This window comes from Vipera ursinii (assembly GCF_947247035.1).
Source record: "Vipera ursinii genome assembly, chromosome: 6".
In the NCBI taxonomy this organism is placed as follows: Eukaryota; Metazoa; Chordata; class Lepidosauria; order Squamata; family Viperidae; genus Vipera; species Vipera ursinii.
In genome coordinates, this window is record NC_139515.1 from 63,679,509 (window position 1) to 63,702,189 (window position 22,681).

At 38.3% G+C, this 22,681-nt stretch overlaps 2 protein-coding genes and 1 long non-coding RNA gene across 5 annotated transcripts in view; 2 read left to right on the top strand and 1 right to left on the bottom strand.

Annotated features, from left to right (window-relative positions):
* SSTR3 (somatostatin receptor 3) overlaps positions 1–22,681 on the top strand; it is a 364,665-nt gene that overhangs the window by 18,257 nt on the left and 323,727 nt on the right. The gene's annotated exons all lie outside the window — the stretch shown is intronic.
* LOC310642239 lies at positions 1,497–6,711 on the bottom strand. The gene is made up of 2 exons (XR_014492860.1): positions 6,615–6,711; positions 1,497–1,848 (listed from the first exon to the last, which is right to left on the bottom strand). It is a non-coding gene; the product is annotated as an uncharacterized lncRNA (long non-coding RNA).
* C1QTNF6 (C1q and TNF related 6) lies at positions 3,501–20,755 on the top strand. Of its 3 annotated transcripts, XM_083365803.1 has the most exons (4): positions 3,501–3,524; positions 5,141–5,171; positions 15,814–16,076; positions 16,821–20,755. In XM_083365803.1, exons 3-4 carry the CDS (start codon positions 15,833–15,835, stop codon positions 17,366–17,368), a joined length of 792 nt encoding a protein of 263 aa, XP_083221929.1. In that variant the 5' UTR covers positions 3,501–3,524; positions 5,141–5,171; positions 15,814–15,832; the 3' UTR covers positions 17,369–20,755. The 3 variants fall into 3 exon arrangements, with proteins under 3 accessions (XP_083221929.1, XP_083221927.1, XP_083221928.1); XM_083365801.1 differs by lacking the exons at positions 3,501–3,524; positions 5,141–5,171 and adding an exon at positions 11,479–11,753; XM_083365802.1 differs by lacking the exons at positions 3,501–3,524; positions 5,141–5,171 and adding an exon at positions 11,479–11,753 and having other exon boundaries at positions 15,827–16,076.

Here is a 22,681-nt window from a genome sequence, read left to right on the forward strand (position 1 = left end):
TCTATCTATCTATCTATCTATCTATCTATCTATCTATCATTTAGACCTGTCTTACATCAGCCACATACCTCACAAGGTACGTATCAATAACTTCATAATAAAAAACATTTTCAAAAGCCATAAATTATGTAGATATTAGGCTAACGTGGCTGATTTTCTTTTCAATCAATCATTGCAATCTTCATTTAACAACTGGCAAAAAAAGGTTTCAGGTGTATTCGTATTCATTTTTGTGTACACTTCTGTAGGCTATTTGTGTCTATGCCTATCATGAAAATTGTATCTTTCAAATTTTTAGGACATGCAGAACATGCATGTGGAAATTAATATATTAGAGTCTGCTTTTCCATATGGGGAGAATGCTTTGTATATGTATCTTCAGCTAGTCCTAAAATTTTGAGAGGTGAAATGTAACATGCTCATCCCTTGCAATTCCTCATACATAGTTGATACGTATATCCAAAATGAGCATGCTCATCTAACATTATTGTGCACCACATTGATCTTCCATTTCTAGATGTGAAGGATATTGCAGAATAACTAATGTATTTATCTATTTAACACTGTTCTAATTGGGCAAATAGTTTTTAATTAACAGTTTCTTGAAATATATCTATGCTGAACAAATAGAATTAGATTTGCTTTAATAATAGTATGCTTTGTATTTTACATAGCATGCATCTGCAGTGAAATAAATCTGCATCTGCAATATGTACCTTATCCCATTTGATTACTTCATGCCAAGGTTCCTTACTAGGCCAAGGACAGGTATTTCAAAGGCAATGCAACCCTAGTCTCATTTAGCACATCATGTGCCTATATTTCTCAACAACAGGTGCAGCTGGTCTCAAAGATAACAAATTGTAATTGCCAATGGAGTGTGGAAATACAAGCTTTACCCTAACCCTCTATCCAAATAAAATCAAATAATGTAGTTCTCTTTCCATCAAATTCAGTGGCCTATATAAATTCATCTAAAAGATGTAGACTGTGGTTACATATAAAGGAGAGAGGAGTTGTTTAAAAAATGTCCTTTAATGTTTATATCTTAGCCACAAACTGTGCATAGCACTTACTATGGCAGCAGGGATGCAGCTTGATACATTTAAGCACGTATCTTTGCCAACTTCAAACATACTTCATTTTAATTGTATTATTACCTCCAGTATCATAGGCAGCGTGTCAGTTGCTGGGAAGCATATGTGCGAGGGTTGTTAGATGCTCTTGTCCAGCTTTTGGGCTTTCTGTAAGCAACTGGTTAGCTATTATAAAAACACAGAACCAGAGACTGATCAAGCAGCACATTTCTTCTTTTTCTGTCCATTTAATTATCCTTGTGGTACATTGGTTACTTTCACCAAAGCAAGCACAAAAGTATTCACCACCTATCAGCCAGGGACATCTTTCTAATATCTATAGCTTAGTAATACCTTTATTAGACTAAGTAATACAAAAAAGTGTACAGACTTCCAAGTTGTCCAAACTTCTTTAATATTTTATTTTTTAAATGTTTTATTTTTTATTCTTTACACATATATGTTAATTTTCCAAACAACGTGCGAACTGAGTTCATAATTCATTAATACATATACAAATTTCACTCTTTGGTTCTTTTTTCCAACCATTTATAAAATAAATTCCAGCTTTCATAATATTCTGTTTCTTATTTGTCTTTTAGTCTCACAGTTAGTCTGTCCATCTCTGCGCATTCCAATATCTTCTTTATTAGCTCCTCTTCTGATGGTACTTGTTCATTTTTCCAGCATTGTGCATAGCTTATTCTTGCTGCAGTTATGATATGCAGAACCAAGTATGTATTTTGTTTATCAGTCTTTTCTGGTAATATACCTAATAAAAATAATTTGGGATTAAATGCTACATGTTCTTCTAATATATTTTCTAGGCAAGCATGCATTTTTCTCCAATAAGCTTTTACTTTATCACATGTCCACCAAATATGATAATATGTACCTATATCATGATTACGTTGTCCAAAATTCTTAATCAGGCATTACCATTCTTTTTTAAAAAGAAAAGGGTGGTGGTAAGGAAGAAGCACCAGAGTCCAAAAATTGAGCTAGGTATTTTGAAACTTAGAGTCATGAAATTATTGTAATGTGGTGTTTCTGGATTTAATGCAATCTGTGGTTAGTATGAGATTATACCAAACCTTCATGGACACAGGACTTTGTGTAAAGAAAATGTATCCAAGCATGAAGTAGGGAACAAAAAATGTGAATCAAGAACACTTGATCTTGCTAGTCTTGTCAATTTTGCCTCCACATGATCATTCTTTTTTCATTCATACCTCCAACACAGCATAACATATACATAGGTGATTCCATCCTTTAAAAGGGTACATTCTAACATATAAAATATCCACAATAACTGCATTCTACTAAGTCATATTTCAGGAACATGAGGCTCCCAATAAATGTGTTATTTATTGATCCTAATAAATGCAGTAATGCATGGGATTCAGTTCCAGATTAAACACTAGAACAAAATTTGTAGGCTATTCTAGTAAAACAATAACTTGTATTTTGAAATAAGGAGCTGGGTAGTATTTCAGATCCAATGGGGAAAAATGTTTCAGAACATATTTATAGCAGCTGTGTCTTTGCCGAGGATCATGTGGCTGCTTTCTGAACCTACAAGGCAATCCTAAGAAAAAGATATCTTTGACTTAAGAAGATTCCATCACTCATGCACGCTCTGAAATACAAGTACAATATATTGGTATAACCTTTTATGGCTAGTAACAGTCAAGGAGTGATGAGGTTTCGCATTGAATGGCCCAGGTCTAGTTTTCTGATGTCTTGACATCCGTTCCTGTTCAGTTGCCTCTGAGCTATTGAGAAGTATGCCACAAAACAGTCACTCTGCCTCTGAAGAGTGCCAGCCACAGCAGCTGGCAAAATGCCAGGTCACAAGAAACTAGACCACAGGCGTTCCGCCTCAAAGCTCATCATTACTTAACTTTGAAATATCTTTTCCCCTTCAAATATAAAGTAGCCTGTTAGGTTATAAACTAAAGTGTATGGTGACAGGTGAGGCATCATTATGTGCGAATCCTGAATTATCCTGTAGGAGGAACAATTCCCTCACAGAGATCCCTAACCCAAACACCAACCTGCTCTTCCTCAGAAACTGACTTGAAAGCCACTTTTTCCAAATAACAACCAATGAAATGTAAAGGGAAAGGGTCATGGGAGACAGGCAAGATAATATGATATTCATAACCAAGAGAAAGTCCTGGGTCATAGGAAGTGTCTATATTGCAGGCTGAAAACTGATTTAATGACCATTCCATCTCTACAGAAGCAGTGAGGGTGGGAAAGGAAGTGGAGTGGTAACCATTATTCTATCCAGTGCCATCAGGGAAACACTGCCTAGTTCTTTCTTCAAGAATGTAATTCAAGATTAGATATGCATTGGCTGCATGCTGATCCACAACAACCTATTCCATTTGTTCCATTCTAGTGACATGGAATCAGAGAAGAAGATGATGCACAACAATGCAGGTAAATTGGAAGAATGATTTTCCTCCTTTAATCCTTAGAATTCAAAGTCACCATGTGTTTTTTTTTTAATTTAGGAAATAAAAAGGATTATTCCTTGTGCATAGTGTGTTTCATGTATGGCTAAATAGCTACCAGCATAGACAAGTATTATCCTTAGCTAAGAATGATCTACCAGGCTCTGGCAGAGTTCATTTCTAATTATCAGAATCTGGACTCAAATATGGAGTCATGCTGTGTACAACCTAACTGGATGCTGCTGAAGACACAATGCTGGATTTAGGAAAGAAACTAATTTGGTCTTTTCAAATGATTCTTACACCTTCTTGTGTTTATAAAGAGACAACAAATAAAGAAGATGAAGGATTCCTGCAATTTGGAACCACTCTTAGCCTGATTGGCAATCTACATGGTATTTGTCATGTTGATCCCACTTTCAAAATTATTGAGAGCCTTTTTCCTTAACATTTAGCAGCAGGAAGGACAGGAATGATAGTAAGAAGGATCCTGTTGTTCTTTTTGTATTTATAAGAATGAATGGTTTGAAATGACAATGATCATTTTCTAAGTAATTAAAACAGGTATATAATAGTGAAAATATCTTTCTAAATATGCTTTATCTGGAAGCAGACACAAAGGTTTAAAAACCATCTAATGCTGAAACGAAGTCGCTGTGAGGGCAAGACAGGATCATATATCAACTCTGCGAACCAGTCCATGTCTAGTCAAAAGCAAATCCCATTAATCTGAATGGAACATAAAGCTGAAGGGCAGCAATTTATTGAAACCTTTTGACTGGATCCATTAATGACTAGATCCATCTCACCAATTATTAACTGAAGCAATCTTTTTCACCACATCTGCTGACAGATATCTATCTGAATCCTCCTAAACACACACATATCTGATATGACAATTCCAAACTCAGTGGTGAACAAATTGACATAATAGAATTTTGAATCAGGTTTTCCAATCACTCTAAAAAATGTAGAGAGGGATGTCACCTGAAGCCTAGATTGGTAATAAAGAATGTTATTACAATGAAAACCTGCAAGATAGAGATTCACAGTGGCACTGTGTCAAAGTCACCAATCTAAGAAGCAGCAGTTGCTTTGGATTCAGCTTTACAAATATATATATATATATATATATATATATATATATATATATATATATATATATATATATATATATATATATATATATATATATATATATATGTTTGTGTGTGTGTGTGTACAGTATATGTATGTGTATGTGTATGTGTATATGTGTATATATATATATATATATATGTATGTGTGTGTGTGTGTGTGTGTGTAAATTTTTTGGATTGCTAACAAAAAATTAAAGGGAGGCAATCCAAAAAATTTACACAAATATGAGCTGTCACTGTTGTGACTACAGCCTGTGCCTTGGGTGAGGCTGAAACAAGAAATAAGATTTGCCCCATATTTGGGGCCTAGCAAGGTATTCAAAATACTTAACAAACACTTAACATATACTTTATGTGTGTGTGTGTGTGTGTGTGTGTGTGTGTGTGTGTATTTGAGAGGGGAGAAAGCAGTCTCATTCCTTACTCTGCTTGAAAGTAAAATTCTGCTTCTTTCCTTACTCAGAACTGACTCAAAACTCAGCCATAAATTAAAGGTAGTGTATTGAACATAAAAGTTTCATGCAAACCTATATGCACAACCATATTAATATTTATGAAAAAGTGTAATACCACCAGGAAGGTAAAATGTATTACAAATTAGCTAGAAGTCAATGAGATACTTAACAAATGGGAGTATCAGAACTGTGCATCTTAAAATTTCAAGGAAATCTCATTTAAATGCATAAGAAGAACTCTAATGGGTGGGTCCAAAGGTGTATTAAATCCAAAATCTTATTGATTCAAGTAGCCAACCAAAAGCCTATATGAAGCCTATCAAATAGCAAAGATATACTGCAAAGTAAAGGGCATTGGATATCAACTTTGTACAGTATATGACTATAAATGTATTGACCACTAGGGGCAATAGTTGAGAAAATTACACATTTATTAACCTTTTCCTGATCTTTATTTTGCATATCTCTGCCTAACATGCCTCCAGTTGGTTAAGTTTTATCAATTCAACCCTCTTCAGTTTTTTCTTTCTTTCTTGTGTGTCTTATGCAGTTCAGATACTTATTTTCTCTCTCTTCATAACATTTAACACAGGCTCTTGGCTGTAGATAGACCTAAATAACATAGCATTTCCTAATACTATGTACTTTCTTAAACAACACTTATTTTACTCTTACACACCAGCCTCAAGATTTCTTTTATAAAATGTATACTTTATAAAATTTATACTTATACTTCAGTTTTCTCTCTCCACACATTCTTTCTACTACATATATCTGCTATCCAACAAATGGATTTTCCTTTGAATCTGCTTATAGATATGCCCTACTTTATGAAGCTTCTTGAAATCTCCCACAAAAGTTTCTTTTATTGTCCCTTCTTCCTCCTCCTTCCCATCCCTCATTCTCTTATTTTGCTTCATTTGTTTCAAACCATATTGACAGGAATTTGCCTTCTTCTTATTCTTCCTAAACTTAATAATGCATTCAGTAGTTTATTATTTGTGGATTACTGTTATCCATTATGGGCTTTTTTGTGGTTCCCTAATAGTTTTGTATATTCAGGGCAGAAGCATCCTACCCCAGAATGCATTTATTGCTTTAATTCAGAGAACCTCCAGATGCTGCAAGAAGGCAGTGGTTTGATTATTTTATTATTATTATTATTAAAAATTGAATAGTTATCTGGATTTAATTTATTCTTCATACATATTGTTTCCATATAGTTGTTTCATGGATAATTTGTTATACTTGCCCATCCTCCACCTTTTCCAGCATTTAAAACAAAACATTTTATTTGTTTTTAAACATTCAAAAACACTAAAATTTCTTTAGAAAGTTGGATGGAGTATTTAACTCTGTTCCCCATTACAATCACAGGTACAATTAAACTATTACTCTCAGAAGCCAAAGTCAACATGGCTATCAGTGAAGAATGCCTGAAGATGTAGTTCAACAATATAGGGAGAATCGCAGATGACCCACCTTTAGTGTGAAGAAGGATCTCAGATGCACGTGTGCCATTTGTCTGAATGAGAGTCAGTTTGGTCTAATGGTTAAGGCACTAGGCTAGAAACTGGGAGACTATAAGTTCTAATCCTGCTGTATAATAATAATAATAATAATAATAATAATAATAATAATAATAATAATAATAATAATAATAATAATAATAATAATAATAATTTTATTTATATACCGCCCTTCTCCCGAAGGACTCAGGGCGGTGAACAGGGCAGATATATAAAAAATACAAAAATACAAAAGTTAAAAGAAAATTAAACATATGCCCAACTAAAAACAGTAAATACATATATTAAAAATGACAATAAAAACCCAACCCATCCCCTATCAGGCCAGGCCGGCTTGTTCAAATAAGAGTGTCTTCAGATTGCGACGGAAGGAGCGAAGGTCGGGCACCATCCGGAGTTCAACCAGCAACCGATTCCATAGCTCCGGGGCGCCCACAGAGAAGGACCTCCCCCTGGGGGCCACCAATCGACATTCTCTGATCGGTGGCACCCTGAGGAGGCCCTCTCTGTGGGAACGCACAGGGCAGAGGGAAGTTGATGCCGGCAGCATGATAGCCAGCTGGGTGATCTTAGGCTGGTTACACTCTCTCAGCCCAACTCACCTCACCTTGCAGGGTTGTTGTGGGTAAAATAAGAGGAGGAAAAGTATTAGATATATTGGTCACCTTGTGTAAATTAACAGTAAAGGAAAGATATAAATAAATAACATTGTCCATCATTCCGTTAAGGAATGAGTGGACAATATATCTTCATATGAATACTGAACTGCAACCTCCATCTTTATTTTTGATCATTTTCTTCTACTATTGCTGGCTAAGTAATACAAAAGGACATCTGCAGGCCAGTCATTGCCCCTTTTAGTGTTAGAACCTCAAGATCTTATCTCCCCAAAAAATCAGGTTAAGTGGATATTCCTTTTTCCTTCCTTCACAGGTAATATGCAGATTCAAAACTACACAAAGATTATGAGAATTGAAGCAGACAGGGAGATGTTAAACCATTCTTCTCTTGTTGCTCCCTAAAAAGACCAGGGGCTTTTGCCTTTGCCATCCCAACTTGAAATGCACATATCAGAAGCCCGTTGCATTTTTTTAAAAAAGGATGTATACTAAGATGCCATTTAATATAGTTTCTAGAAGCTCTTTGGATCCCAACATCTCTGTATATCAGGATTTCTCAATCTTAGTCACTTGAAGACACGTGGTCTTCAACTCCCAGCCTGCCATGCTGGCTGGGGAATTCTGAGAGTTGAGGACCACAGAACTTTAATTGACCAAGGTTGGGAAATCCTGCTATATATCATTAAAGATTGCTCCAGGAGAGCCACCTAGGATTAAACCTATATACGTAAACAACAAAGCAACAAAAGCTGCACATTCCTAAAAGAAAATATGAATTCAACAACTTTTTGTTGATGCTGGAATACTAATGTGTAATATTGGGACTGGGTCTGTGCATCAGAGTGTAAATAACCAAGGACATAGGGAAGAATGCTCCTCTCTCCCACCTCAGCATATTTAGGAATTCTGAAGGACAAACTGCAAGGCCAGAGTTAAAGTGACCTAACTACTATAAAAAAAAAAAAGGTTAGACATAGTTCTGATATTCACATTTCAGCTCTCTTCTTCCCCCGCCCCTCCTCACCAAGATTCAAAGAAATTGTCTCCGTTTTTCTCCGCTGTGGGCTTCTGGATAGTGTTAAAAACCAGCAATTTCCCAGTACCTTCTGTTCTCTCCTCCCTGCCACGTTTCCTTCTTATACTTCCCCAGACTTTCTGTTTGCTTCTCTGCTCTCAGTTTCTTCTGCCAAGTTGTGGGAAGCACACCAAATCTGGCACCAGGGAGTTCTCCGACTCCCTAATCTAAACAAATGGAAACAATTTGTCCACTCCAGAGCCTGGTGTAAAGTGTTATCCAGCTTTTCCTCCAATAACTTGAAAGGGCTACAGTAAACTTGCTGACCTTGCAGTTCTTCCCTTACTGAAAAGCAAAACTGATTTTCTTTGATCCTTCATTCCCCAATATTTAATCAGGAGTGGGGCCTTCACATTTCTTAGAAGCCTCTCTCCCCAGTTTCTGGTTAAACTCTGATTGTCAGCCAATCAATTTTTCCCCACCTTCTTTAATTGCCAGAACTAAAGAGAACAAAGCCAAAATAAATAAAGTCGACCCACTGTTCCCTTCAGCTGGCAAGAGATGTTGTACATCCAGAAGCAGCCTAGCGAATGCGCTGCTTTCAAGTCAAAGGGAAGAACAGCCAAACCAGCCGTTACATTTTGTTATCTGAATCTGATACAAAACATCCCACAAAGTGTCCCGTCCCCTACAGCAAATACATTTATATTTTATTTTATTTTATTTTATTTTATTTTATTTTATTTTATTTTTTTATTTTATTTTATTTTATTTTTTTATTTTATTTTATTTTATTTTATTTTATTTTATTATTATTTTATTTTATTTATTTATTTATTTAATTTTTGGGACTTATATGCCGCCCTATCTCCCGAAGGACTCGGGCAGCTAACAACAATAATTAATTAACAACAACATTAAATGACTAACAGTCTTTGAAAAGTAGCTATGTGTGCAGGATTCCTGTATGATTTCTATACTTACCTTCTATTCAGTGGGCTATATGGGGCTATATTCTAGGGTTCCTCTGAAACAACTGTATGTCCCTTGATCTTTCAACCAACAACAGAAAGCCAGACAGACCAGAACAAAGTTCACATTTTTGCTTATTACTTCTACATTGTAATGGGAATCCTTGGAGTTAGGATTGGAAGGGAGGAATACCCATGTTGGCATACATCTGAAGCTTATAGGCAGTCCTCAATTTACGACCATGATGGAGCGTGCCCATTACACTCATGATGGTCATAAAGCGGGTCATATTTCCAATCCAATTTTATGACCATTTTTTTTTCAGTGCATTTTTTTCTTTACGGGGTGTTGCCAACACTTGGAAATAAATGCTGGTTTTGGCAAAAATGACACAAATCACGGTCACATGACTACAGGTCACTGCAAATAGCCATAAATAGCCAAGAACTATATACATTTATTTCCTTTCTGTGAGTTGTCTGCTTAGAGAAAGCCAGGGCAGCAAAAGAGCATCAAACAATGAAGATGGAAATAAGGAATATTTCTGTGGCTTCAGCAGCCAAGAATTCTCTCAATTAAAATACTTCTTTATACATCAGTCATTTCAAACCCATGAGGTAGGATTATAGCTCCCAACATTCCCAGCCAACCATTGACCATTGGGACTATATAAAACCTTCAGGATAAAATCTGGCATAAGGAGAAAGAAAGAAATAAAAAGAAAAGAATAAAAACACAACAGTAGAAAAGAATAAAAACACAACAGTAAAAAACGGAATATTCAGTTCAGCTGTGTATATTACAGGTTTGGAAACCAAAGGATATATGGGAGTTGGGCAAAGTGCCAGGTGGGAAAGTCTCTGCATTCACCTTGCTTCTCCTAAGATAGGTTTCTCAACCTTGACAACTCTTAAGTTGTGTGGACTTCAACTCCCAAAATTCCACAGACAGCATTTCATAATGCCAAAGTTAATTTTGTCTCCTCTCTACACCCACAGCTGAGGCTGCTTATAACCATCTTCAGCTATTCCAGTTTTAAAGTAGTGTTTTCTTCTTCTCCCACTAGTTGTGTATCTCACTGAAGGTCAATTTAAATCACAGAATAGCTGGATTTTGCCAGCTGTGGATGGTGGTTCTGCCACAAGCGTAGCATTACAAATTGTCCAAAACTTCAGATGACAAATTGATTTTCATGGGGATTTTTTTTTCTTTCTTTTTAAGGGTAGCAGCGCATTTTATCTACTCCTATCCCATTTTGCCTATGCCAATAGGTGACTTATGGATGTTGCTACCCGTAATTGTAGCACATCTTGCTAATACTACCATGGCCTCCGGCACACATTTCTGCCAGGACAAGGGCAGATAGGTAACATTTTATCAGTACTGATTAGCTGTGCTCTGTGTTGCATATTGGGTAGGATACTTTGATTTTATTGGGGAGGTGTATTTTTTCCCCTCTTAACTTAGCCTACTTCAAATTGTGCAATACAATTCTCATGTGGCTCTCTCTGCTCAGATGGATTGAATTTCAACATCTATAAGGGTTTTTTTGGGGATCTGCAAGAAATAGATGGTGAGGCCACGCAGCCCAGGCTTCAAACTGCCCGTTGCTGATATGAGGCACATGAATAAATGGTTATCCTCACCTTGTGTCCACAAATACGTCTGGATACCCCTCCCACTATCTCTGAACATCATCCCTGTGGTTGAGGATTGGAAAAGTTAGGGGTCCTTGGTGTTCTCTCAGCTTGTTTTCTTGTGTACATTTCATTACTAGGTGGTATTATCATCATCATCATCAAGTTAGTTTGGGCAATGAACGTCTACAAGAAAACAACCAAGCTCAACACCAAGGACCCCTCATTTCAACCTTGACATACAAATGGTCCCCTTTATTGATTGGTCTGTAACATCAAGTGGCAATGGACACCTCAGTCTAGTTTTTTTTTCCTCCCCTCCCACTTTGCTAATAACTGCTAATGGCTAATAACCGCTAATAACCATTTACTCCTTTGGTTGCACACAAACGCAGCTGCAATCCTGTTCTCCGCTACCTGAGAGTAACTTCCAGTTAACCACGGAGGAGTCATTCCTCGGACTAAATGCTCTGCTTAGCGCCTCTTGTTAAGAGTTCCGGCCGTCCCAAAAGAGAGTAAGGGGACGGGGCTGAGCAAGCGCAGATGGGCCCAGGCCGGGGAAGAGAGAAAGAAAACGGCTCCTATCGCCGAGGAAAGAGTTAACGGCGCTCGAAACCCAACACCCTGCGGAGCCCGAAGAGGGAAGAAAAGGGAAGGGAGTGCGTGAAGGGATAGAGTCTCTTCGGCGGGTTGGAGGCGCCCGTTTGCCAACAAAAAGCTGCTAAAGAAACCCCCCAGGCAGGCTTCGCGAGCAGAGGTCACCCGATGCGCAGGAGGGACTGAGCAGCGAGCGGAGGAGCAGGAAGGGCTTCCTGTAAGGACCTGCGGCGACGCGCCTCTCCACTGGGGTGAGCCTCCCGGTTGTTGCACGGAGTGAGGGGGTCCCGCGGGCGCCACATCTCCCTGCAGATTGCACTCCCCTTCCGCTTTATTTTTCTTCCTTCCCCTCCCGATTTTGCATAGTCCCCAACTCCGGCCGAGCCAGTAACCAGACGCACCCGGCTTCGGCGTTCCTTCCGCCCTCTCCCGTCGCGGGGCTGCAGCTCCGCCAAATACCCTTCCGCCCCTTCGGTAAACCCGATAGCTCTGCTATCCGGAGCGCTCGCCGACTTCCCAGAGTGAAGACGGGGTTATGGCTTCATCCCGGGACAGAAGACGACTCTTTTAAGCGTCTCAGGAGGTCGCCTTCTTAAAAGGAACGGTTAGAATTAACAGCTGCCTCCACCGTCCCTACACAAGCACAAACAGCAATGCCGCGATATAAAATAATAGCAAATTTATCCACTGGCGTGTTGCCGTTGTTTTGCTTCCCGTTATTTGGATTCCCATTGTGGACCTCTCGGATTTGAATCCAAACGTGTAGATGTCATACGTGGAATTCTCAGTGTGTGTGTGTGTGCGTGCGGGGGGGGGGTGGGAGAGGGGGAAACGCTTGGCTCGTGACCCAGAATGAAAGCAGAAAGGTTGAGAGTTCCAAAAGAGCAATGTTGCTCGACCTCAGTGATATTAAGATGTGGGAACTTCAACTCCCAAAATTCCCCAGCATGGAGAATTCTGGGAATTGGAGTCCTCACATCTTAAAACATGCTGGCTAGGGAATTCCAGGAATTGAGGTTTGTGCATCTTAAAGCATTGCTGCTTTAAGCTGCTGAGGTTGAGAAATACTGCAGTAGAATATAGAGTCATAACTGTGGGAATGATATTGGGAAGAGCAACTATGGCCAATAGATAAAGGTATACAAAAGCAACAACAACAATAATGTCTTGTGAAGGTCAGTAAGCCAGTAGTTCTTGCAGAATATAGCAGGCAGCCTAATTGTGAATAGTGACCAAAGTCGATGCCCAGCCACCAAAGCAGTGAGGTAAGGGTGCCCATGGGAGATTTATCTCTACTGTTGCAGCAACACACTTTCTAGGCATCATTCAAAACCATCTCCCTATGTAAATTCCAATGCATAGGGGAGGCAGGAGGTATTATGTTGAAAATCAAATTCTTTGATATCGAAATGCTTCAGCCCAACATCAGCAGTGGGCTGCAACAAGATGAAGGTCCCAGAATGGGGAAATAGCATAGCACTTAGACTTATAGACCACTTCATAGTGTTTTACAGCCCTCTCTAAGCAGTTTACAGAATCTGCATATTGCCCCCAACAGTCTGGGTCCTCATTTTACAGAACTCAGAAGGATGGAAAGCTGAGTCAACCTTGAGCTGGTGAGGTTCAAACTCTTGGCATTGAGCTGAATTAGTCTCTAATACTGTATTCTTACCACTGTGCCACCACCGCTCTTAAACACCCCCAAACTGTAAGTGACCCATCCTAGTGCCGCAAGATAGCTACCTGGATAAGCCCTGTTTGAAAAATTACAATAAATTTTAGTAGGTAAGCAACTTACCACAGAGATAACCTGAGGAGAACTTACTCCAAATAAGTGTATGCTCTGTTTCAAAATAATTCTAAGATTTATAACTTACATTTATTATAAAGTCAATTTGAAGAATGACATTGATTTAAGGATAGGGACATTAGGGGCAGCTGTTTTCCCATTTTCTTCCCTTCACCAGTGATCAATAATTTAGTTACTTCCTATTCAGCTGTTTCATCTAGGACAGGGGTAGGCAACCGCGGCTCTTTTATGACTCAGGAATTCTGGGAGTTGAAGTCCATGAGTCATAAAAGAGCCGAGGTTGCTTACCCCTGATCTAGGAGTTCCTTCCAAAGACAATCACTTTAACAAAATCACTGAAACAAATGTAGCAGGCCTTAAGTCATCAAAGTGAAGAGATTGAAACCTAGATATTTTCATGGCCTTAATTTAAAGTACAGGTTAAAGTGAGGGTAAAAGACAGTGAAAGTAGTTAATTATTTAAGGACAGCCTTAATAAAAAACTGTTGATGGGAACTAGGGGGCAGCAGCACCAAGGTGATCTTGGCTAAACTCAGAAAGGTAAGTAAGGCAGGACCTGATCAGTACTTGGAAAAGAGACTAACTCTAGGGTTGTAGGCTACCGTGGGCAAACCAAAAGGAAAAAAAAGAACAACAACCCAATCCAATCCTGGAAGGTTGTTGCAATCTGCTTTCATACTATCACAAAAACTATACGGAGATGGCCATGCACTTTACTGGGAACTGAGCTCAGTTCAGGGACTGCTTACTTTGAAGAAAATTGTAGCTAAAAATGATAACTGCTCATTTTATAGATTTCTGTAGCTGAACTATTTAAAGACAGTCAGCTGTAGGGACAAAACTATATATTATTTTCTTCTGTTCGGTTGCATCCAATTTTTGGAGACTGCCTTAACAAGCTAGATACAGCAAAGGAAATCAGGTGGTTTTGCAGAAATAATAGGAAAGGGGTTTTCAGTACTGGATCTTTGGTGTAAATGTTATGGATATTTCTACCCGTGTAGTTTTTTTTCATCCTACATTTCTATTTCAATTCAGACATACTCTATATCAGGGGTGTGAAACTGCCAGCCCGCAGGCTGGTTTCATCATACTGAAGCCGCACCCACCCCATTGTCGGCAATGCAAAAAGAGTTTGACACCCGTGCTCTATATGGAAGGAAAAACACTCATCCTACAGGGAACAGTTTTACAGCCAGCTGCACTTACTATAAGAAATAACTTGTATATAGATCATCTTGTGATCTGTATTGTACAACTGAAAAATAAACATTTTCCCTTCCATCACAGCATCAGTTAACAACTTGTACAGAATGGAGGCAGAAAATATCTATTAAAAAGGAATTTACATGCTCTTTATTTTCCCCCAAACTAAATTCCAGGGTCAATACATTTATTAAAGTACAGATAGTCCTTGACTTACAACCACAGTTGGAACCAGAGAAATAAGGATGTTAAGTGAATTATCTAAGAAATGAGGTTGTTAAGCAAATTATCACATGACTGAATCCAATTCTTCTATCATTTTTACTGTGGTCATTAAGCAAATCACATGGCTGTTAAATGAATCACACGACTGTTAAGTAAATCTGGCTTCCCACTTGACAGAAGCCAGCAAAGAAGATCACAAATCACAATGATGTGACCATAAAATATAGCAATTGTTGTAAACGTGAATTGGTTGCCAAGCACCCAGGTTGTTATCATGTAACCAAGGGGATGGTGCGATGCTCGTAACTTTGAGGACAGGTCATAAGTCACTTGTTCTTAGACCAATGTAACTTTAAACTATCATTAAATGAATGGCTGTAAGTTGAGAATTACCTGTACAACATTCTGAACTCCTAGATGCATTGAGTGTTATCCCAAGGGAGCATTATTAGTGGTTTGAAAGAGAGAACAATGAAAAAGGAAGATCAGAGGGAAATCTCAAAGGTGCATTTTCAAAAAGCAACTGGATTTTGTTTTTTTGCTTGAGGAAGACATTTTGCCTCTCATCCAAGAAGCTTCTTCAGTTCTGAACAGAGTCAAAGCTGAAGAAGTTCTTGGATGAGAAGCAAAATGTCTTCCTCAAGGAAGAAAAAAGTCCAGCTGCCTTTTGAAAAAGCACCTTCGAGACAATCATGACTGGGATGACTAAGAATCTCCACAGACAGTCAGAGGGAAATGATATGTAAAGAGTTCATTCAGGGCATGTTACTTATAGAGGTACCAGTATTAGCCAGTCACAGAATAGTTGTTTGGTGTGGCACAAAACATTTTTCCCTTGATTGGCATATTGTAGTGGGATAAGGACTATTTCTCGTGTGTTAAACAAAGATAAATTTCAGAACTCGTGGATTTGAAGTGGGCTTTTTGCGGATGAAGTTGGGTCACTGTAAAACTTCAGTGGCAAGGGGATTCTGCCTGCTTGCTTGCCTTCCTTATTATTTCTGAACAGTTCCCATAGAAAAAGTGAGGTACAACATTGGCTCCATTCTGGTGTCCTGTCCTTTTCACAGATTTTTCTTGCAGTTCACAATGAAAGCCATCCAAATCAGCCTGCCCCTGGCTTTTCTTGTGCTCCCGCTCTTTGTGCTTGGGGCTCCCAGTGAGGAGCTTGGCCGGCAAGAAGTTCTTACCAGCATGAGTGGTTGCAAGAGATGTTGTGATTCCCTAGATGTCCCTGGGCCCTCCGAAGCCAGTCTTGATGCAGACAGACCTCATGCTTTGCCATTCGTAATGCCAGAAGTTCGTCCATATATCAACATCACAATTCTGAAAGGTAAGCTATTATCATCTGTTACTTTCTGACTCATGCTGCCTTCTCACTGTTTCCTCCTCATTTCATCTCTTTATTTAAAGCAAATTGGAAACCTTCCTGGCAGGATCTTGTGATTTGTTTATTTGCCTTAGTAAATCATCATGTATATTATTGTGCTAAATATGTGTGCATCATCTTTCCCAAGCCAATAACTGTCAACTAACATGGAAATGTTTATTTAGGGAAAGAATCATTTGACCACATTAAACCTTTAGTCTTATATCCCTTGGCTGTACTGGCCAAACATGTTGGGAAATAAGTCCAAAACATCTGGAGTGACAAATTGGAAAAGTCTGCTATAAAGTCTCATTTGGTTAAAAACTCTACTCTTTGCACAGGTGAGAACCAAAACATACCCACTTCTTCAGGCAAAATTAAAGCACATCTAATGCAGATAAAACAGAGGCCTGCTGCAGAAAGTGTAGCATGCATGCTTTACTTAGATACAGCTTAAAATATCTTCTCCGTCTGGGTCATTCAAGCATCTCCTCAGGACAGGATCTGTTGCTACATATTCAATCATATCCTGCATCACCTCCTATGTTCCACCTCCCTTTCTGGACTTTTGTAGTATCCTTTAATTATGGTTTCTAGAGATGCTACACATGCATGAAACTACATTGTAAGGCAGGATTCTGAAACCACGCACAAGCAGTGGTTGTCTTCCACAGCTTCTCCTTTTTCTCTCTCTCCTTCTTTCTACAGGAGAAAAAGGAGATCAAGGAGAGCCTGGAGTTCCTGGGAAATGGGGCAAAGAGGGACCCCCTGGTGATCAGGGACCCCAGGGTCCAAAGGGCAGCAAGGGACAAATGGGGGCACCTGGAGATCCTTGCAAGCACCAGTATGCTGCTTTCTCAGTGGGCCGGAAGAAAGCTCTCCACAGTAATGAAGGCTACCAGGCTTTGATCTTTGACACTGTCTTTGTGAACCTCTATAGCCACTTCGACATGTTTAAGGGCAAGTTCTACTGCTATGTGGCAGGCCTGTATTTTTTCAGTCTCAATGTCCACACCTGGAATTTCAAGGAGACCTACATGCACGTCATGCGGAATGACCAAGAGGAAGTCATTCTCTACGCTCAGCCCAGTGACCGCAGCATCATGCAAAGCCAGAGTCTAATGCTGGAGCTGCGGGAGAATGATGAGGTTTGGGTGCGTCTCTATAAGCGAAAGCGTGACAATGCCATCTACAGTGACGATGTGGATGTCTACATCACTTTCAGTGGTTATTTGATCAAGCCCAGCCTTGAATAGCTGTTTCCCTCCAAAGCACAAATTCATCCTCTAAACATCCTCTTGATTTCCTGTGAACTACTGCAAATAATACAGAAAATGACCAAAAGATCTGAAAACAGAGCACTGAAGAAAATGTTTTTTTCTTTTGAGAATGCCAACTGAAAAATAATAATATTCATAGATCAAAAAAAATTCCAGAAATGTCTTGCTGATTTATATGTCCTTCTCAACAGTAGGTGTGATTGTAAGGTATGGACTGGAAATTCTAAGCAGCCTCGTGAAATTTCTGTGCCTGCTAACACAGAACCATTTTGTAAACATCTTTGTTTGGACATGACACTTCCTAAGCAGAATGTTCTAATTTAGATTGTTTACATGAGGTAAACTCTTTGAGTTATATCAAGTGAGATAAGTTCCTGTATCTTATCTACAAATCTACAAACCAAATGTAGGCCAGCGAAAATACCTTATTTTGGCATTTCAAGTTCCTGACAGCGCCCTTCTTTTTGCTAAAAATTCCTGGTGGGCAGCCTTATGTGACTGACAGTTGCAGTCACCTTCACAAAATTTCCATTTGTAAATGTTATATAGGGTTGGCATATTTTACTGTGATCTGTGCATCTGTCTAATGGACTTGTTATACATTGTATAACTTAGGGATCTCTTCCATCACTGTGTTAAACATATGCAGGATTAGGATTTAGCTCAGGCAGCAAAAACATTAGAAATACTGTAATCCTTCCAATTTGTCCCCCAAATCAGAAGATTCTTTTAAGAGGTTCCATGCTGGTCCCTGAATTTGTATTATAATTGAATCACACCAAATCTATAAATGTATTATAACAGGATCCATTTGCCTTCAGATGACATAGATTGATATTACAGATTTTCCCATAGGCAGATAATAATAAATAATAATAATAAACCTTTATTGTCAAAGTACAACATGTGTACATTGAGATTAGCTGAGCCTCCCCCCCTGCTCCCTCCCCTCCAACACACAGTGACAACAAACCCAAGATCACACAAAGGCCATGATGAGGGCAAAATAATCAATGGGGTTTCCTTTAGTGTCATTGTGAGCTGACCTATGTCCCATGACAGAATTAGTGATTGGGGCTGGGCAGTGCTTCAGAGGTAAATTCTTTGAAGAATGTCTACATACACCTGGTAGTAACTTCTTAAAACAAAGAGAAATATTACAGAGATCATGCTGCAACTGTGCAATTCTAGGAAAAGATGTAGCTGTTTAAAGATGTTTCCAACATGTGCTATATGATCTTCCCCATGCTCCAAAGTATCTCTCCCCTTCAAGTCCAAGACACTGCACAGCTCCACTGGTTAGCTGGGTAAACTATTAAATGTAAGGGCAAAGGATTGCAAGGAATTATAAACAAAAGAAAGATACAAGTAAGTGCTTGCATAGCAGCTTCCCTCACCGAGGGCAGCAAGTGCCATTTGTACATATGGAGATAAAAGCCTAGGCTGGCATTCTCTTGCTAAAGCTACAAAAGAAATAGGCTACTCTGAGGATGGAAAAATATGAAAGAAATAAAGTTTCCAGAGGGAACTTTTTCTTTCTAATTCTCACATGTGAGACCTGCAATTAAATATGCATAGTCATTCAAGATACAGCATGTCCTCTTCCAGGAAAGAGAATTTTATTCTCCTCCTTCCTTAGTTTTCCATTCCCCTGCTAAACCCAAGAGTTATCATCAAATAAGTGCAAAATATGCTGTTTGGGGAATGGAACATTTGGAAAAATTCAGCATGCCATCCATGAGGGTGATCTGAAACTTAACCTTCCAACCAGAAGTGTCCATCCAGAATTTTTCTCCATCACAGCAGGATAAATCACAATTGTTCAAGAGAATATAAACACAAATTTCTTTTCTTTTCAATCCCAATTTCCATTATGCATACGTTAGTTATGTGATCCCCCCTTTTTTATTCCCCAAAGCACTGCTTATCTGTTAAATGGGAATTATAATGATGGCCCAACTTGGAGAGTTGTAGTCAGGATACTAGAGATCATCTTCTACCAACCTGGTACCTTGCAGATAAGGCAGGATTACAACCTCCAATGCATCTGTTGTAGTCCAACACATCTGGAGATATCAGCTTGGGGAAGACTGCTTTAAGTAAAGCACTGAGCACTTCCTAAAATATGATTTAGATGCTTAAAAAATTCTATTACAATGCACTGTATGTTAATGATATTTTTTGTGTACAGATGGTGAATATACACAGACACTGCTATATGCATTTGCTGCCTATTCCACTCACAGGTAACTAAGTAATTTCAAACCAAGAGGCTTCTCAGTCTATTAAAAATAAATGGAAATAGACAGGACATGCATTTTTATTTTGACCCAGTGGGTAACCTCCTAAGGCAGGCTATGAGAAGTATCAGCATGCCTGTTTTTGTAATACAGGGAAAGCTGTAGCTGATTGCATAACAATCTGAATTCATTCTCTCTGCAAAGTAGTGGTTTAAAAACCAGCTGTTGGGTATATGCAACACATGGCGTCCCTGTGTCTCCAGAGGGAACAATCAGAATTTCTAGTACTGAATTGCTTCCAGATGTGAGAACTGAACTCTTTGAGCCTTTGCCTCCATTCCTGTCCCAGCAGAATTCTCTCAAGTACTTCTACTGGGAAGCAGCGTCTAATGTTACAAGGATAAAGTTTGTGCATAGTTGTTATGAGGCTGAAGGCTTGCTTTTTGGTGCTATAAAAAACCTTTAAAATTCTTGGTGCTAAAGAAAACTTTTTGATGCAAAATTTGAAAAATAATTTCAGTTTGCTGGGAGATAGTTGGGAATAACAAATAGGAAGGCCTATGGAATTTATGGTGCTTTGTGGAAATCATCAAACAATGGTTTGTTTGTATATAAGTATCTTTTAAATATTAAAACTTCTTGATTGCACTTTGAGTTGTCCTTTTCTTTATAGGGCTTTTTTCTATGACAAAGATTTTCTATTACAAGATTTTCTATTTAGCATCCTTAGAAATTTAGTACAAATGATACTTTTAGTGGAAATATTTCTTAAATATAGGAAAACCAGCATGCAGACTGATGGGAAAAAGCCATTACACATTCTGTGAAAAAAAGTCTTTTAGGCATGAGGAAAATGAGAATAATAAACAATTTCCATGTGTTATCAAACACCCCAGGGGAGCCCTTTTAGTGCAGGAATTGAAAAGATGGAAAAGAGGACAGTATAATTTGATTGATGGTTACTAGGAGTTATCTACTTATGTAGTTGGAAGCATCCTGAAATGTGGCTGGCTTTGCTTAAGCCTCAGATTGATATGTCTAAAAATCTAGATATTTGCCTTTTGGTAGTGATGAGTGTCTGCAAAGGGATGAAATGGGATACAAAGGAATAAATATGTCTCTGATTCTCCCACAAAAACACACAGATGTAAATTTGTGTGAATTGATATTTTGATTAGGAAAATATATTTTTGTGTAGATTTTTTCCTCATCACAACCTTTGTAGCAAATGATTGTAGTATTCAAAAACAAGCTCAGTTTTTGAGCACTTGTGCTCAAATTCAGCTACTGACCATTTGTGGGAAAGTCCTTAAAGCACTGTTTTTCAGTAAAGTTCATGGAGAATCATTATTCTCTGTACAGCTTGCAAGCGCTGAAAAATATTCACCACTTAACAGGTTGTGGGATGGAAAATTACAGAAAATGGGAGCTTTTATGTGAAAATGCAATGAATGTCCTACTTTCCTTTTCTTCAGCATATATTGGAATAAATATGCCTTTTTTAGGATTTTAACAAATCTCACTCGGAAAACTAATGAAATTGTTGTCATGTGCAACTCATACATCATATTAAGATTAACAATCAATGTATTAAATATAAGAAAATAAAAGCTTGCTTCATTTTAATATTCTTTTTCTTACTTTTTTGAAGAACCAAAATAGTCATTATGCTCCAGCTAGGAATTGTGCTTTGTGTGAAATCAGATATGCTAGTGGCAATCCTGTTTTGTATGTATATTTATTCTTTTTGCATATAAAATAGAACAGAAAGCCTGATTTTAGTATCAAATATACATGACTTGTCTTGACTCCTTGACTTGACTGCCTGGATGAGTTCCTGCAGTATTTTTGGCAAGATTTCAGAATTAGTTTGCCATTGCCTATTTCCCAGGACTGACAGAGAGCAACTGGCCCAAGCTGACTGTCCCTAAGGCAGGACACAGTGTCTTGCCCGGTGCCTTAAACTCTCTCTCTCTCTCTCCCTCCCTCTCTTCATCCATCCATCCACCCATCCATACCACCAGAATCTTGTAATTGAGGCAGCATTGTAATTGCATAAAATAAATGGATGGATGGGATAAGTTGATAGGTAAACCATGGTAACTGTCTTTTCAACATTCAAGAAGATAAACATGTTATTTATGCAGGATGTCTTGACAAAACGTGTGGCTGGTGGTAGTATGCTTATTTTGGCCCTAAGCATTGACCCCAATGTGTGGTTTCCTCTTTCCTACAAGTTTTTCATCTGATAAAAATCTACATACACAAAAGTAGTTTTTGTAAGAAAGTGTTTCTTGGAACAGAAGTGGTTTGGTTTCTACACATAATCTAGGCCAGCCAGGGCTATCTCAAGAACAGCCTGGACTGGTTGTCTTCTTCAAGTTACTTCATCCATCTGTCGCTCCTAGTAAGTCTATTAGAAGATGGTGAGATCACGGATTTGATGGAGTGAGTCTAATATGCACAATACATGTGCATATTACCGGTATTACAGGATAGTACCGGTAGTTCCATTGTTAAAATCCAAAATACACTAGTTGTGCGTTCTAGCCTACAAGTTGAAGACTTGCTGCATTCTAGTACAGAGCTATAATGTGATTCTTAACTACAATTCCTACGCATAGTGTGGAGAATACATATGTGCCAGTACTTATATATTCCCATACAGACAGAAGATAGAGTCTGATTTAGCTTGGGTTGTGAAGTCAAAATATAACATTGGGATTAAATCGATTTAATCACTAATTTTATTCTAGAAGAAATTGATAATTGGATATGTACCACATCCTTAGCCATATTGGTTATATTGCCATGTAAGCCTAAAAATGTTAATAAATAAATCATGGTTAACCACGAATAAAAGTATCATGTGAACCGAACCTCAATATTTTGGGATTACCAGTCATAAAAACCAACTGTGAAGGACACCAAATTCTGATGTTTTTTATTAAATGTCTTTTGTGCCACAGCTTATCTCTAAATGTTACCCAATCTATACTGGTTTATAATAGGTCCTAAAGAGGTAGTGGGTTGTATAATTTAGATTAAA